The sequence below is a fragment of the Polypterus senegalus genome, chromosome 11 (assembly GCF_016835505.1).
Source record: "Polypterus senegalus isolate Bchr_013 chromosome 11, ASM1683550v1, whole genome shotgun sequence".
NCBI lineage: Eukaryota > Metazoa > Chordata > Cladistia > Polypteriformes > Polypteridae > Polypterus > Polypterus senegalus.
This window is the reverse complement of record NC_053164.1, coordinates 64,688,096-64,705,971: the sequence shown is the minus strand read 5'-3', so window position 1 is coordinate 64,705,971 and position 17,876 is coordinate 64,688,096. Positions and strand designations below refer to the sequence as shown.

General features: G+C 38.9%; 1 protein-coding gene across 1 annotated transcript; it reads left to right on the top strand.

Annotated features, from left to right (window-relative positions):
- Positions 1-489: 489 nt before the first annotated feature.
- Positions 490-17,361, top strand: LOC120538563 (gastrula zinc finger protein XlCGF57.1-like). Its single transcript, XM_039767959.1, has 2 exons — positions 490-904; positions 13,979-17,361. The coding sequence occupies exons 1-2, from the start codon at positions 490-492 to the stop codon at positions 15,034-15,036; spliced, it is 1,473 nt and encodes a 490-aa protein (XP_039623893.1). The 3' UTR covers positions 15,037-17,361.
- The last annotated feature ends 515 nt before the right edge of the window (positions 17,362-17,876 follow it).

Sequence of the window (17,876 nt, the reverse complement as noted above, 5' to 3'; positions counted from 1 at the left end):
ACAGAGCCTAAGATTATGTTAATGAAGGCTATCACTTAAAATTTCTGGATAAGTCGTCCAGTGTGACATCGTCCTAAGACTGCAGACCCTAAACCCTTTATTTAACCTCCTGTTTCATTTGCCCCATTTCTTAACATAATCCTGAGGACTAACTTTTATAAACCTTCCTAAACATTAACTGATAGCACAATTCTGGGACCCAACAGTACTGGATGTTTAATCAGAGTAGTGAATACTGTTGACACATACCTGTACAAAATGGCCTCCTTCTCCCCTGTTGGACCCTCCTTTTATTTCCAAACTCATTTTACACCTCATTTGATATGAAAAGTGATGAGTTACTGTCAACTTGCTATGAACTGCCTGACTTGACATCAACTTTAACTAAGAGGATGTTGTAAACATCAAATGTCTTTAGATCAGTTTTAATTGAATTCTGTTTTTATTCACAGACAGAAGGAAAATTCTGCCATTTACTGTAACGTTGAAATGGATGTGAAAGAGGAGCCGCGTGAGGCTGACATGAATATCATGGAGCAGAGGACCATAAATATTAAGGAGGAGGACAGTGAGTGGGAGAGTGTCCTCCCTAAACAGGAGAGTCTGGACATTAAGGAAGAGGACTGTGAAGTGGGGTCAGTGAGCGATGAAGAGGAGTGTGTCAGCACTGAGGTACACCACTATAGGAATACTGAGAGTGACAAGGAAGATGACCTTCATTATGAACATCAAGGTGGAGCAGTGATCGGGTTAGTCTCTTCTCATAGCAGACACTCTTCATCACCGGAGTCATCTATCAATGTAAAATATGAATCATTACAGTCTGACACAAAGATGACTTTAGAAATTTCATCTCCTAAAATTCAGGAAAGTCGGCCACCACCTAAGACCTCATCTAAAAGAAGTAAGTGAAAAATAACAATGGTTGTATGTCTTAGGGTCAGAGTTATGGGCCTGAAAGTGCCGTCTTGTGCTTTTTTAAGTGAAAGTTAAAACAATATTAAACAAACAGTAAATCACAATTTCACTATATTTGTACAAGTTTAGGAATTTTCTATTCTTCCATTATAGTTTGTAACAGTAATGAAACTTTTCTAAACTTGTCTTTAGTTAAAGTGTTAAGTAAATGTACAGTTACAAGAAAAGGTTTGTGAACCCTTTGGAATGTCTGCTGCAATTTCTCCTAACAGTGTGGCCTGATCTTCAATTAAGTCCCCAAAAATGCACAAACACTATCATGTTAAGTAATGACAGTTAGACTTCTCGTCATTCCTGTTTAAACCTGAACAGTCCAGTTTGTGACCCATGTCTTTATTAAGTTGCTTATCCTCCTTTATCTCCAATGACCTCCACCACACATTTCCTGCAGTTTCTGCCCAGCTTTCAGTTTTACTTCATTCCTCCTTTCCAGAATGTTCAATTCCTTGATGTCTTTGGGATTCCTTGAATAATCAGCTGACTTCAAGTAAAGCTCTGTGTTCTGATTGACCAGTTCAGAACACCAGTTTTGTTCAGTTTAAGCCTTTCTCGTGTAGATTTCTTCTTTTCTTTCTACTCATTGTCTTGTTTCATTACCTAACTTCTATCAAGCTTTCACTATTCTGACATTCTCCTCTCCTATTTCTTCATAACAATTTTAATTACATTGATTATGACATGCTGTCCTGGTCCTGCAGAAGCAATAAAACCCCCAAACTATGATTATACCATAAGGTGTTAGCATTCATGTGCAGTGCTCCTGTACCTCCAAACCACTGTGAAATGGGATCACACACATGGTGGTGACAGGCCTTTGAAAGACCTACACACCAGAACAGGGGTGACATTTATAATGCTCTGCCCATAATTGAACATGAAAATATGTACATGGCAAAATAAACAACTCCGATTAATAAAACCTGGAGTATACATATTTTTACACAATTTACTTTTTTTATAAATCACAATCACTTTTATAAATACTCCTATGTGAGCACTCCTTTTAATCACCACCCTGAACCATTCACATATGGAGTCTGCTAATCCTTCTCCTACATATGCAGTCAGGATGCTGTAGAACTTCATTAGCTGGTCTGACACTTTGAGACCTCATCACCTCCATTCAAGAATATCTGGCTTTGCTCTTCATCTGAGAGTGAAATGTCACACATGTAGTTACAGCACCTCTCCTCTGTGCTCTGGGGTTCAGGAAAGGTGTAAGGCAACACTGTCTGAGCGGGTAGCCACTGTCACCTGGCACATGTAATGACGTGATTACTGTTACAATGAATAGTTTAGGCCGCATGAAATACTGAGGGGTCAGCAGGTTACTTCACCAACAAGCAGTTCACCACATACAGCACCATCACGTCTGTCAAAGCTACTTTGCCTCAAAATAAATAAATCGCCGGTTGGGCGAGGACACGGAGACATGACATCTATTAGCCACATCTTGGATAACTTGTGTATTAATGGAGTGTGTAGAAGTCAGATTTGGATCACTGGTCCGTTGTGCACCTGGCATGTAATGCATGTGGGCTGACAAGACAAGAACAAAACCGAAACATTAATTACTGGGTTTATATGGAGTCTCTACTCTTCTGAGCTTATGCTTAAAAGCTGAGGTATAATTTAGTGTTTACTATAACAAAAAAACTTGGAACTAAGTGAGAAAAAGACAGTTTAGTGTGTTTTATTATTTAGTATTGCAGTAACAGTAAGGCTTCAACAAATGAAATAAAGTTAAAAGTGCTCTTCTTTAGGATGTGCTTGCTTTGACATTTATCTGCTTGTATTGTCTGCAGCTGATAAGTCATAATAACAATGGAACAGGGAACTTGTGGTTGACTGGACTGTGAAGGGTAAGCGTACAGAAGTTGGAAGAGGCCAGTGTATTTTAGCACCTTAAGGTCAGGAACGTTTAAGGATAATGAAACTGACAAGCGGCCATCCGGCCAAGTGGACCAGGTTGATAGTGACCTTTTAAGGTATCTCTGTTATGCCATGTCCTGTTAGCAACTAGGAGTAACCAATGATATTAGAGTTTGTGTTATTAGCAAGAACTAAAGATCTGACTTTGGAGTGAATCAAAAGGACACAGCACCTCTTTGTAACCCTTTATTTTACTGCTTTGCTCATTTGAATGTTATTTTCTAAGTCTTGCAGGGGTAAAAGAAGATTGATTGACTCTTTCTCCTGACTGTACTTATTTTATTTAACGTAAAGGGAGGACATGACGTCCAGCAGGGGTGACCTGTACAGGTTTTCTCCCACAAATGTCACTACTTGCAGTCAACAAAGGCAGCTTCAGTCTTGCTTGATGCCCATATTATATAATACAGGGGGTCCTCAGGTTACGATACAGTTCTGTTCCTACAACAGTGATGTAACCCGAATTTTGGTGTAAGTCGAAGCACACCCTAGCCTAAGTCACTTACCTATCCTAACACATTTGCAAAATTATAATCTAGAACATAAAAACACAACTAAGCCACAGAAAAAGGAAATGGACATAGATATACTGTACTGTACACTGTACGATAGTAACAGACAAAATGACAAAAAATGAGTGTAAAATTAAATTCCTTACCTTTATTCCTTCTGATCTCTTTACAATGTCTAATTTCACTTCCATCGTGATGGCTTTCCTCTTCTTCGAAACACTACCATCTGAAGACTCTGACTTTCGTTTAGGAGCCATGATAAGGGCCAAAAAGTTGCCAAACAAAGCTACACAAATAGAACACTTCCTCCACGTGCAACCAAACGAGTTCGCCAACTCCCTTGCTGTGTTACTGCGTATCCTTCCACTGCGCATAACCAAACTAGTTTGCCCACGTAGTCTGTAAGTACGACGCTAATGGCATAAGCCGAAACACTTGTCTCAATTTTTGTAAGTTTTTATGGGAGTGAGTATTGCAAGTTCGATTCCCTCACTCATACACCGCGTACTTTTCACTTTCACAGCATGCAACAAAACTACTGTAGTTCGCAAACTCCCTCACTTATATGCCGCGTACTTTCGCCACCCGCAACCAAAGTAGTTCACCCCCGTAAATCTGTAAGTACGATGATAACAGTGTAATCCGAAACACTCAAGTTTTTATGGGAATGAGTGTCGTAAACTCAAAGTCGTATGTTGCGATGTTGTAACCCGAGGACCCCCTGTATGAGTGCAGTAAAGTGCTTCGATTGAGGTAGGAGAGCTTGACACGGCGGCTGATTGCCGTTTTATGATGTCAGAAACACGTCATGTGTTATGTATGTACACCCACACCATACAAACACCGGATGTAGTGTATCAGCAGTCAGTTAATGACTTCCAGCACAGCAGGCATAATGGAGTGAAGCTTAGCCAAGATACTGTTGAGGTGTCATCACTTCTCAGGGTGCTGGCTAACACGTAGCAGATATAAAGTGATGATAAAACAGAATTTCTTTGGTGCAAATATTATCATTGATGCTCTTAAAGGAATCTAAAATACAGTCTATACATCATAGTCATCATTTTTTTGGTGTAATGTTTATCACTTCAACACACCTTATAAGAACAGCTTGGTGAAATGAATTATGTTTCCGAGTTGTCATTTATCTGGTTTGGCTTCATTTTAGTACATTGATCAAGGGTGGCGTCATTTCCCTGGTTCTCTGAAATATTATACAGTGGAACCTCTAGATACGAGTTTAATTCGTTCCAGCACTAAGGTTGTATAGCGAATTTCTTGTATCTAGAACAAAACTTCCCCATTGAAAATAATGGAAATCCAGTTAATCCATTCCGCGCGAAAATATCAACATAAAAATCAATTTTCCTAACAAATAACACTGATAAATAAGTGTGGATACACTTTGTCTGCTGAGCATCATGTGATCATAACTGAGCTGATGGTTCTTCTCTCTCGTGCGCGTCTCCTTATCTCGCTCGCTCGCCTCTCTCTTTCTTCCTCTTGAGGGTAGAGAAAAGCCAATCAAAATGACACCTTTTATTGGCTAACGAAAAAGATTACAGTATGCAAGCTTTTGAGGCAACTCCGGCCCCTTCTTCAGGCAAGATGTAATCAAAGCTTGCATATTGTAATCTTTTTAGTTAGCTAATAAAAGGTGTCATTTTGCTTGGCTTTTCTCTACATTCATAATGGCTAACACGGTACAACACCCTAGTACTCCTCTTTAGGGCAATCGTCTCCTATTCTCCGTCTGCATGTCCGCAATATTTTTAGATACGCTTAAACGGCGAACTGCTACAGTGAAACAATGAAATCACAAACGCGTAGATCCTCACGCTACGGGAGAAAAAGAAACACTGAGTGAGCTGACGGGCTGGCAGCGTCAGCTTGGGTAAATCCCCGAGTCGAGGTGGATTGGGAAACGCGTCACGCATAACCACAGCCTGGCTCATGGCGCGAGCCAATGCTCGTATTTAGATCCGAATTTTTCGCTCATACTTTCCTCTTATCTTGAATTTCTCGTATACAGAGGTGATCGTATCTAGAGGTTCCACTGCATATGCATTGGTCAGGGTTGCTCTAAATATACGTTTGTTCTCCTGTGAGGTTCTCTTTTGTAAATCCCGACATTTGAATGAGCATATACACATTTGAGTCTCATTTTGTATGTACTTGAGCTTTATGAATGATGGCTCAGGACCTTCACTAGTCTACCTATAGAGAGGTCTCACTCCAGGCAGTCTGACTCCAAACTCAACAGGAGGCTTCAGCATTCACTGGCCCAAATGGATTTCTGGTTTAGAGAATTATAATAAAACTCTTATCAAATGTCCGTGAACCTCTGAAGGACCACCAATATAAAGGCAAGGGGTGATCTTTCAGGAGTGACATTAATGTGGCCCCGTCTCTTAGGGTCTCACTCACAAAACTCAAAAATATTTGGATAATTAATAGAGAATACAATATAAACAAAACATGAAATTACATGAATTAAATTAAAGGGCAAGTAATGTTTGAAATACAACAAAAGCGCTAAATAAGCAAAGATGTTCTGCAGTTGAAGATCAGACCACATTCTCAGGAGGAGTTTGGGCCGAAATTCAGGGGATTCGCTAACATTTTCATGCATCTATAGAGAGTTTTAAGCTCTATTGGAAGATTTTAAGCAACACCTCCTCAGACTATTTAATGCAGCCGAGTGTCCATCTTTGTGTATCTTTAGCTAACAGTCTTGAGTTTGACCTTTTTGTGTTGTCATGTGTACAGGAACACACACAGTTGGAAATCGGTTATGATAAAATTTTGCACAAACATTAGAAAATTTTTCTTTACACAAAGAATGATAGACAGTTGGAATAAGCGACCAAGTAGTGTTGTAGACTGTAGGACTTTAGGGGCTTTCAAAACTGGACTTGATGTTATTTTTGAAGAATTAAATGGATAGGAATGGTGGGCTTTGCTGGGCTGAGTGGCCTGTTCTCGTCCATATTGTTCTAAAGTCCTAATAGATCTGCAGTCGCCTGAGGGAAAATTACAAACTTGTTGCTATCTTGGCTCATCACTTTGTTTTTTGCGTCATCACCCTTTCTCTTATAGCAGGCTTTTTTGTGCTGTGCTTTAGTATTGCTCAAGTTTGGATTCCTGCGGCTTTGACTTGTCTGTCATTTGATGGTAGATATTGAGGTCGCTCAGCTAGCTCTGTATTTCAGCTGATGGAAAGAGAAAGACATTGGAAGGTGGAGTTTAGATTGTCAAAGGACTTGTTTACAAAACACCTTGAGAAGACTTTTGAGGCCTCATCTATACTGTAAATGCTGTGTACGCACAAAAAAGTTGCGTACAACAACAACAAGATTTATTTATATAGTACATTTTCATACAAAAAGTAGCTCAAAGTGCTTTACATAATGAAGAACAGAAAAATAAAAGACACAATAAGAAAATAAAATAAGTCAACATTGATTAACATAGAATAAGGTCCAATGGCCAGGGTGGACATAAAAAAAAAAAAAACTCCAGACGGCTGGAGAAAAAAGGGGGTATTCCAGACCATTAGACTGCCCAGTCCCCTCTGGGCATTCTACCTAACATAAATTAAATAGTCCTCTTTGGATGTAGGGTTCTCACGGAAGGACTTGGTGATGATGGTCATGTAGACTTCTGGCTTTTAATCAATCCATCATTATTGGAGCATCATGAAGCTTTGAGTAGGTGGTGGTGGCGCAGGCCGCTACCACAAAGAAACCGGAAAAAGAAACAGAAGAGAGTAGGGGTCAGTACGGATTTTAGAGTCACCATGAATAGTTATTATGATGAATTGAACATACAGAGTATCAGGATTAAGTTAAATTGAAGTTATAAAAAGGCCATGTTAAAGTAATGTGTTTTCAGCAGTGTTTTAAAGTGCTCTACTGTATTAGCCTGGCGAATTCCTATTGGCAGGCTATTCCAGATTTTAGGTGCATAACAGCAGAAGGCCGCCTCACCACTTCTTTTAAGTTTTGTTCTTGGAATTCTAAGGAGACACTCATTTGAGGATCTGAGGTTACGATTTGGAATATAAGGTGTCAGACATTCTGATATATAAGATGTGGCGAGATTATTTAAGGCTTTATAAACCATAAGCAGAATTTTAAAGTCAATCCTGAATGACACAGGTAACCAGTGTAGTGACATCAAAACTGGAGAAATGTGCTCGGATTTTCTTTTCCTAGTTAGGATTCTAGCAGCTGCATTCTGCACTAGTTGCAAACGATTTATGTCTTTTTGGGTAGTCCTGAGAGGAGTGCGTTACAGTAATCTAGTCGACTGAAAACAAAAGCGTGAACTAATTTCTCAGCATCTTTCAGTGATATAAGAGATCTAACTTTACTTATGTTTCTTAAGTGAAAAATGCTGTCCTAGTGATCTGATTAATATGTGATTTAAAATTCAGATTACAGTCAACAGTTACCCCTAAGATTTTTACCACCGTCTTGACTTTTAATCCTAATGTATCCAGTTTATTTCTAATAGCCTCATTGTATCCATTATTGCCAATCACTAAGATTTCAGTTTTCTCTTTATTTAACTTGAGAAAGTTACTATTCATCCATTCTGAGATACTAGTCAGACATTGTGTTAGTGAATCAAGAGAATCGGGGTCATCAGGTGCTATTGATAAGTACAGCTGTGTGTCATCAGCATAGCTGTGGTAGCTCACGTTGTGCCCTGAGATAATCTGACCTAACGGAAGCATGTAGATTGAGAAGAGCAGCGGACCCAGGATAGAGCCTTGTGGAACACCATATTGGATATCATGTGTCTTGAGTTGTAATTCCCACAACTAACAAAAATTTTCTCCCTGTCAGGTAGGATTCAAACCAATTTAAGACACTGCCAGAGAGGCCCACCCATTGACTAAGGCGATTTCTAAGAATATTATGATCAATGGTGTCAAATGCAGCACTCAGATCTAAGAGGATGAGAACAGATAAATGGCCTCTGTCTGCATTCACCCGCAAGTCATTTACTACTTTAACGAGTGCAGTTTCTGTGCTGTGATTTGTTCTAAAACCCGACTGAAATTTATCAAGAATAGCATGTTTATTGAGGTGGTCATTTAACTGCATAATGACTGCCTTCTCTAGAACTTTACTTAAGAAAGGCAGGTTAGAGATGGGTCTAAAATTTTCAAGAGCCGAGGGGTCAAGATTATGTTTCTTAAGTAGGGGTTTAACTACAGCAGTCTTAAGACAGTCTGGGAAGACCCCAGTATCTAGTGACGAATTTACTATGTCAAGAACATTATCAATTAGCACGCCTGATACTTCTTTGAAAAACCTTGTTGGTATCGGGTCAAGGGCGAGGTGGAGGTTTTAATTGAGATATTATTTTTTGTAAATCAGGTAAATCTATCCTAGTGAAAGAGTTTAATTTGTTTATAACAGAATGCTGGGGTTTAGGAGGATCCTTAGTGTTGGGGAGATATACTATGTTATTTCTAATATCATTAATTTTTTGATTGAAAAATACAGCAAAGCCTCACAGGTTTTACTGGAAGTACTTAGGAGGCATTCCTTTGAGTTACCTGGGTTTAGTAGGCGATCGATTGTAGAAAATAAGACTCTGGGATTACTAGCATTGTTATTTATAATCTTAGAGAAATAGCAGCGCCTCTCAAGATGGACAGTGTTGTTGTATTTTGTTATTTTAACTTTTAATATTTCATAGTGGATAGTTAGTTTAGTTTTCCTCCATTTACGCTCAGCTTTACGACATGTTCTCTTTAAATCCGACACTCTTTGGGTCTTCCATGGTATAATAATGCTAGAAGATTTTTTAACTGTCTTTTCAGGTGCAACTATGTCAACAGCAGCTCTCACTTTAGTATTAAATCTTTCCACCTTACTATTTACATTATCCTCACTATTGTAGTTGGCACTATAAACGGTTCAGTGCTACTGTTCCTGTGTGGTTTCCCTTTAGATTTTAGATTCACATCCCTGACACAGCTTTATCAAATGCACTGAAATTAACCACATATCATTTATTTGTTTAAGGCCTCTCATTGTAATCAACCTGTAACCATGTAATGGTGCACAGAATGGCCAAACTATTCTAAATACCATCACTGCTTTAGTGTTGTTATTCGGAGTTCTTAACCCACTGTATCTGAGTGTGGTATCACAGCTGTACAGCAGCTGATCGGATTATCGGTATACAGCATCTTGCACATGCTGTCTCGTCCATTTGCACGGTCTATTTGAACTTCTTTCATATCACAAACGCTTCAGAGCCTTTCCTGTAGGGACCTCGCTGTTCAGAAGCAGTTTCATCCCAAGAACTATAAATGCACTCAATCAGTCCATCAATTGTCTCTGGTAGAACTGTTTGTACTTATAAGTACAATGATCTCACTGTAAACTTGCACTACAGTTATAATGCACAACCAGAGTCACTTTATAAAGCACGTATTTACATATGACGATGACTGGCTTCTAAGTCAATTTAGATTTCCAAGTGCCATCTTCTTGGAGCTCTTGATATCATTTTTAAAATGAAATGCAGTAAAGCATGTTTATTACATTATACAGATAAGTTTTAAACTTCATTAAAATAATGTATATTGTTAATAATTAAACAGGTGAGGACACGGTGGTGTCCCATTCAGGGATTGTTCCTGCCTCTCTCTGTATGCATTCTGGGACTGGCGTGACCCTGCATGGATACATCAAAGTGAACTTTATTGTCATCTCAACCATATACAAGTATACAGATAGACAAAATTGTGAAGCTCAGGGTCCACAGTGTAACAACATGAAGTGCAAATAATAAATTAAAATTAAATTAAAAATAGAATTAGAATTATAATTAAAATTTAAAATTAAAATTAAAACACAAACAAGACAAGACAAAAAAGTAGCAGTAATATTGCTGTGTAGTAAGCAATGTGAACATTGATAAACTGTATGATATTTGTAATCTAGATACATAAATATAGTCAATAAATATGTAATACTAGCTAACCCGCAGCATAGCATACTGTTATTATTATTTATTGATGGGTGAACACTTCCTGAAAGACATAGTTGTCCAAATGGGGTGGGTTTGAGGATACGATTGTAAGTGAATGAAAAGATGGAACTCTGGAGAGAGCAACATACAAATTGTCTGTGACTGATAACTGGTTTTGGCAGATACAGGCATATATTTTTGAAAGTTTGTCACCGTGCCTTATTAATTGTCATTGCAAAGGGCAATCTAACAGGAACTTGTCTGCGTGTAAAAGTAAAAGGCAAATTTGAATCTGATGGGGTCAGGGAAATCCGGGGAATAAGGACCGTTTGTGAGGTAGCAGCTGCAATAGTTTTACACTCCAGTGCATTGCGGTGAATGCTGGTAACAGTCAGGCGGGCGGGCAGGTGGACAAGCCAACAAAAACACTATGCTCTTAGTATGGTAAGAATCAGGTTTTTGTAGACAAAGGTTTTCCCTGTTCCTGCAGGACCATCTAAGAAGAAGCATGTTTATCGCGGATGGGAATCGCTGCATGCAGCGTGTAAAACAGTTTGCGAGGGTGGACGCCGGAGGATAGTTAGACTTGGTGGGCGGGGCTCTGTCGTGCGTATCCCTATCCCATGGTCTCTGTCCCCAGAGGGGACTGGGCAGTCTAATGGTCTGGAATCCCTACAGATTTTTTTTTTTCAGCCGTCTGGAGTTTTTTTTTGTTTTTTCTGTCCACCCTGGCCATTGGACCTTACTCTTATTCTATGTTAATTAATGTTGACTTATTTTCTTATTGTGTCTTTTATTTTTCTATTCTTTATGTAAAGCACTTTAAGCTACTGTTTGTATGAAAATGTGCTATATAAATAAATGTTGTTGTTGTTGTCCTCTTGTGTGCCATGGTCGACTTAGTATATAGAAAAGCAGCTGGAACCGAGAAAAACAATGAAAAGTCAACGTGGCTCAGACGTGCATGTGGACTGTAGCAGAGACGAAAATGACTGAGGCTGTGTTTAATGAGGTGTTGCATGTGGACACATGAGCAGGCAGTGCGCATGCCTCGAGAGCGAGGGTGAATGCGGGAGGATGGTTAGAGTTGGTGGGCGGGGCTCTATTGTGCGTATCCCATGGTCTCTGTCTTGCATGCCATGGTCAGCTGCTTAGTGAATTTTTATATATATATATATATATATATATATATATATATATATATACACACACACACACAGTGGAACCTCGGTTTGCGAGCATAATTCGTTCCGGAAACGTGCTCGCAATCCAAAGCACTCGTATATCAAAGCGAATTTCCCCATAAGAAATAATGAAGACTCAGATGATTCGTTCCACAACCCAAAACTATTCATATAAAAATGATTAATACAAAATATAAAGTAAAATACATAATACAAATTAACCTGCACTTTACCTTTAAAAAGAATCATGGCTGGTGTGAGTTTCTAAACTCATGTGGGATTCCCCCCAACGGGACGACACGCGGAAGAGCGTCCCAAAGCAATCGCAGTATCCCAGCGCTGTAGCAGTTCGCTGTATAAGTGCATCCAAAAAGATCGCAAACATGCTATAAGTGCCTGTCGTCAATGGGTCATACAAGGAACATTATTAAGATCCCACTACAATAAGTAACAGCGCTGTTGCTGTTTCAAGCTGAATAAAGCTGGTGTTAAAGTACTGAGACTCAGCTTCGTGTTTTGGGGAGCAAGATGGGGACTCACACTTCACAGCGCACACATACACAGTCACAATGCTGTAGTAAACAGTATATGCTCGTATGGATGTTGACTATATGAGTGAGGCACACAGACTCAGACGGAGAATAGGAGACGATTGCCAGAGAGAGAGAGAGAGAGAGAGACGCGCTGGGCGAGCGAGCAAGCGAGATGAGAGAGAGAGAGACACGCTGGGTGAGTGAGATAAAGAGAGAGAGAGAGAAGAACCATCAGCTCAGTTGTGATCACATGATGCTCAGCAGACAAAGTGTATCCATACTACTCGTATTGCAAGACATCGCTCGTTTATCAAGTCAAAATTTATTAAAAATTTTTGCTCGTCTTGCAAAACACTCGTAAACCAAGTTACTCGTTAACCGAGGTTCCACTGTATATAATTCACTAAGACCATTGCAAGCAAGACGCATAATTGCTAAGGAAGGAAGAGAATGTAACAAAGGTAAAGAAAACGATTGTTAAGGGATGTTAGCTAGTGGGCTGGCGCGGCACATGATGATGTCATCGGGCTGAGTCAGCACCGGCTTGCTTTGGAGTGTATTATTACAGCAGTTCACAACGCGACCAGTTTTGAACTGAGTGCTCGACTACTGTCATTATTAACTTGAGAAGCAGCGATCACAATCGAAACGAAGAAGGAAATTGTGCGGAAATATAAGAGTGGTGTTCGTGTGACCGATCTTGCTAATATGTACAGCATGTCGAAATCCACCATTTCGACAATTTTACAAAGAAAAGATTTGCATAAGGAGGCTCCTTCTAAACAATAACCACCTTCCGTTTCATTCTCCTCCTCCCTTCCTGCAGCCCAATGATGACAAATTAAATGGTGAGTACAGTATGAAATTGTTGTTTCTGGTAGGCTAGGCACTTTTTATAACTTTTTGGTTAGTACATTAGAACAATTATTGGTGTTTTGGTAAATTATGCACATTATACAACCCTTTTTTATTATGAAACGGTTAAGTAAGTGTTGCTGTGGGAGGTTCGGCGCGCATTATGGGTATTTCCATTATTTCTTGTGGGGAAAAATAGTCTTCACTTACAACCAACTTGAGTTACAACGAGCCTTTGCAAACAAATGGCGGTCGTAAGTCAAGGGTCCGCCACAAGTATCTAGTTTGCTGTTTCAGGTCTGGTGTCACATGGGTCTCTGGGATTGTTCAGTGACCTGCGTGTTTTATTCATTTAAATTTTAGTCTGTTCTCATTGTATATTAAAATGGTTTTGCTTTACTATCCTCTGCCTCTTTTTAAAATGAGATAAAAAAAAATTTTGGAGTCGGGGGGCTTTGGACTAATTATTTAGAAATATTAAGACACAGTCTGTTTAATAAAAGTGCATTTCAAATGTTTGACATAACACTCTCCACTGTAGTTATGGGTCAAGATTATCACCTTCTACCTCCAATGAATGAAAATATCTATAACTTTATATAATATTTTAAGAATATGATGACAACATGATGATGCCGTTCTGTAGTGTAGTAAAAAACAACTTCAACAATAATCTTTCTGATTATGCCTACCTCATGTGATCTATTTACTGTTTAAACTTTTTGGATTATGTTCATGTGTCGAATAGTTGTTAATTTTTTCATTTTCCAGTTGAGTGTCTTTTCATGGGTTACTCAAGTCTTATGTTTGCTTATCCTCATCAAAATTTGTTCATAAATTAAACCAAAATCTATTTAATGTTGTAAGACAATGTCAGTAATAAAGCAGTGGATTAAAAACTAACCTTGTTTTTCTTTTAAACTTTATACAGGAATCAAACGTTCTGAATGTGGTAAACAGTTTTTACAGAGAAGCCATCTTCAGCGCCACCAAAGAATTCACACAGGAGAGAAGCCGTATTGCTGTTCAGAATGTGGCAAACAATTCTTCCACTGTAATACTCTTCTGATACACATGAAAATCCATGCAGGAGAGAAGCCATATTGCTGCTTTAAATGTGGAGAACAATTCTCTGGCTGTAGTGATCTTCAGACACACATTAAAACTCACACAGGGGAGAATCTGTATTGCTGTTCTGAATGTGGAAAACAATTCTCTAGCGGTAGTTATCTTCAGAAACACATTAAAACTCACATAGGAGAAAAGCCGTACTCTTGCTCTGAATGTGGCAAAAAGTTTTCACAGAGAACCGGCCTTAAGAACCACCAAAGAATTCACACAGGGGAGAAGCCGTATTGCTGTTCTGCATGTGGCAAAATGTTTTCACAGAGAAGCCATCTTCAGAGCCACCAAAGCATTCACACAGGACAGAAGCCATATTGCTGTTCTGAATGTGGGAAAAGGTTTTCAAAGAAAAGCTATCTTCAGAGCCATCAAAGAATTCACACAGGAGAGAAGCCATACTGCTGTTCTGAATGTGGCAAAAAGTTTTCACAGAGAAATTATCTTCACCGCCACCAAGGGATTCACAAACGAGAGAAGCAATTTTGCTGCCCTGAATGTGGAAAACAATTCTCTTTCAATAGTTATCTTCAGGCACATATTAAAACTCACACAGGAGAGATGCCGTATTGCTGTTCTGAATGTGGCCAAAAGTTTTCACGGAGATGCTATCTTCAGAGCCACCAAAGAATTCACACAGGGGAGAAGCCATTTTGTTGTTCTGCATGTGGCAAAATGTTTTCACAGAGAAGCCATCTTCAGAGCCACCAAAGGATTCACACAGGGGAGAAGCCATTTTGCTGTTCTGCATGTGGCAAGAAGTATTTACGGAGAAGCGATCTTCGGAGCCACCAAAGAATTCACACAGGGGAGAAGCCATTTTGCTGTTCTGAATGTGGAAAAAAGTATTCCGACAGAAGATATCTTCAGAGCCATCAAAGAATTCACACAGGGACAGGAGAAGCCATATTGATGTTCTGACTGTGGAAACGATTCTTGCACCATAATAGTTTACTGATACACATGAAAATGTACTCGGAACAGAAGCCGTATTGCTGCTTTGAATATGGTAAACGATTCTCTCTTGGTCGTTCTCTTTAGAGACGCATTAAAACCCACACAGGATAGAAGCTGCATTTTTGTTTTGAATGTTGCAAAAAGTTTTTACAAGGAAGCTGTCCTCAGAGATTTCAAAGAATTCACATAAGAAAGAAAAAAAATACAGAACCTTCCCCAGAGTACAATATGCTAAGCAGCAGAAAAAGAATTCACAAAGTTTAATGAAAACAAAAAATAAATTAGGGAAACTACAAGTAAAGTGGTACATCCAACAGCCTCATGTAGAAACAAAACTTACGCATGGCTTATGTGGGGTGAACTACAACCAGAATTTGAACACCTAATCATAGCAATGCAAAGCAGTGGATTGGGCACAAGGTGGTTCAGATCATAAATACAAAAAAATTGCAAAAGATAATCCAGAAATGCCACTTCTACTAAAGAGAATTGGAAAGAGTCACACGTCTCGTTGCTGGGTGCGAGGTACTGATTGCTGAAGGATTATACACTCCACAACACAACAGCATGGCCAGGCTCATTCGCTGGAAACTCTACAAGAGATACAACTTACCGGCATCACAAAGACACTCGGACCGCACAATGGAAAATGAGAAGGTGCAGATCAGTTGTAGCACAACAATACTGACTGACTGAAAAACAGAGGTCAGAAAACCATGGATAACAGAAGTATTAGTTCATAGTGACTATTCAGTCCTGAGAATGGAGAGGCAAGAAAATTACAAGAAATGCAGTCTGAGATATGACAAATGAAATATGGGACAAAAAAAATTGTTCCTGTTGTTCTAGGATCACCAGGACTGATAAAGAAAAATCTTCAGGCCTTTACAGAACTGCAAAAAGAAGCCTTATTAGGAACAATGGAGGTTCTACACTGAGTCCTTGTGGGGAAACTTACGAGAGTGAGAAGTTCACTATTACAATGAGACTGTCCTGACTAAAGAATGAAGTTCACTCCTGTTTTGATGGTAAGCACACCAAGAAAATTTGGAAAAATTAAACCTGTGAGAAGCTGAATTGTTCTGAATGTGGTAAACAAATCGGGCACAGAAATACTCTTCTGATGCACATTGAAATTCACGCAGGAGAGAAGCCATATGGGTTTTCTGAATTTGGCAAACCGTTTACACGGAGAAACAACCTTTTGGATACAAGAGCAACATTTTCTTACAAACAATGTAGCTCAAACTGGTTTACAAGATGTAAACCACTGGGCACTGGACACCACTGGGCATTCTACCTAAATTAGTCCTCATGGTTCACATGCTTCACATGACGAATTTGATGATGATGGCCTTGTGGACACCTGGGACACTCGCCATTCAGTCCATAAACACGAGGCAGTGTGGTATGTTGATCAGGAGGAGGTGGTGGAGCACATGGTCACCACAGGAGAAATAGGGAAGACAGCAGAGAACAGTACAGATTAATACGGAACTTCACAATCTAGAGGAAAATGAGAATTCAATGCCCATATAGACTAACAACAATACAACTAAAATGTAGCTACGATAAAGCCACTTTAAAATAATGGGGTTTTTATCATTTTTTTATTGTTATTATTATTGTTCTACAGTATTAGTCTGGTGAATTTCTATTGGTAAAATATTTTAAATTTTAGGTGTGTAACAGCAAAAGGCCACCTCACTAATTCTTTTTGGATTGACTTTTAAGCAGACATTCATTTGAAGATCTGAGGTTATGACTGAGAGTGTAATGGGACAGACATTCTAAAATGTAGGACTGGGTGAGATTATTTAAGGCTGTGTAAACCACTACAGGTGGTCTTCTACTTACAAACAGGCTCCGTGCCAAGTGGCTGTTGGTAAGTCCATTTTGTTCATAAGTCCAGTTTCAGACACCCCTTGATTTGAACATGTAAACAATTTTTTTCAGTAGTTTTTAATGTTTTTTTAGCAGCTTACACGTATTATACATGAAATAAAGATTATAATAACAAGAATAAATTCTTCCCACTCCTGCTGCCACCACTCAGCGGACATGCAAATTATCCTTAAGTGCTGATTTTGTACGTTATGGGACTATCTGTTGTAGTATTTTAAAGTCAGTTCTAAATGACACGGGTAACCAATGAACCAATGTAACGACGTTAAAGCTAGTGAAATGTGCTGTTTTTCTTTTTCTAATTAAGATTCTTACATTCTGCACTTACTGTAACTGATTGATGTCTTTCTTAGGTAGTCCTAACACACAAATATATATGATTAAAATAGCTATTTCTGGTGAGGGCTTTTTTTTTTTTTTCTTTGAATGAACTTGTTTCCATTAAAAGTCAGATGTTTCTCATTTTTTCAGTTAAAGATGACGGTTCTTCAGCAAAAAGGGACTTTTTTTCTAACCCATCTTAGTAATTTTTACACGGGGTTCCAATAACAGTGGAAGGCTCTGTGTGTGTGTGTATATATACAGTGGGATGCAAAAGTTTGGGCAACCTTGTTAATAGTCATTATTTTACTGTATAAATCATAATCATTGTGTCAGTTAAATATATCATATAGGAGACACACACAGTGATATCTGAGAAGTGAAATGAAGTTTATTGGATTTACAGAAAGTGTGCAATAATTGTTCAAACAAAATCAGGCAGGTGCATAAATTTGGGCACTGTTGTCATTTTATTGATTCCCAAACTTTTAGAACTAATTATTGGAACTCAAATTGGCTTGGTAAGCTCAGTGACCCCTGACCTACATACACAGGCGAATCCGAGTATTTAAGGGGGT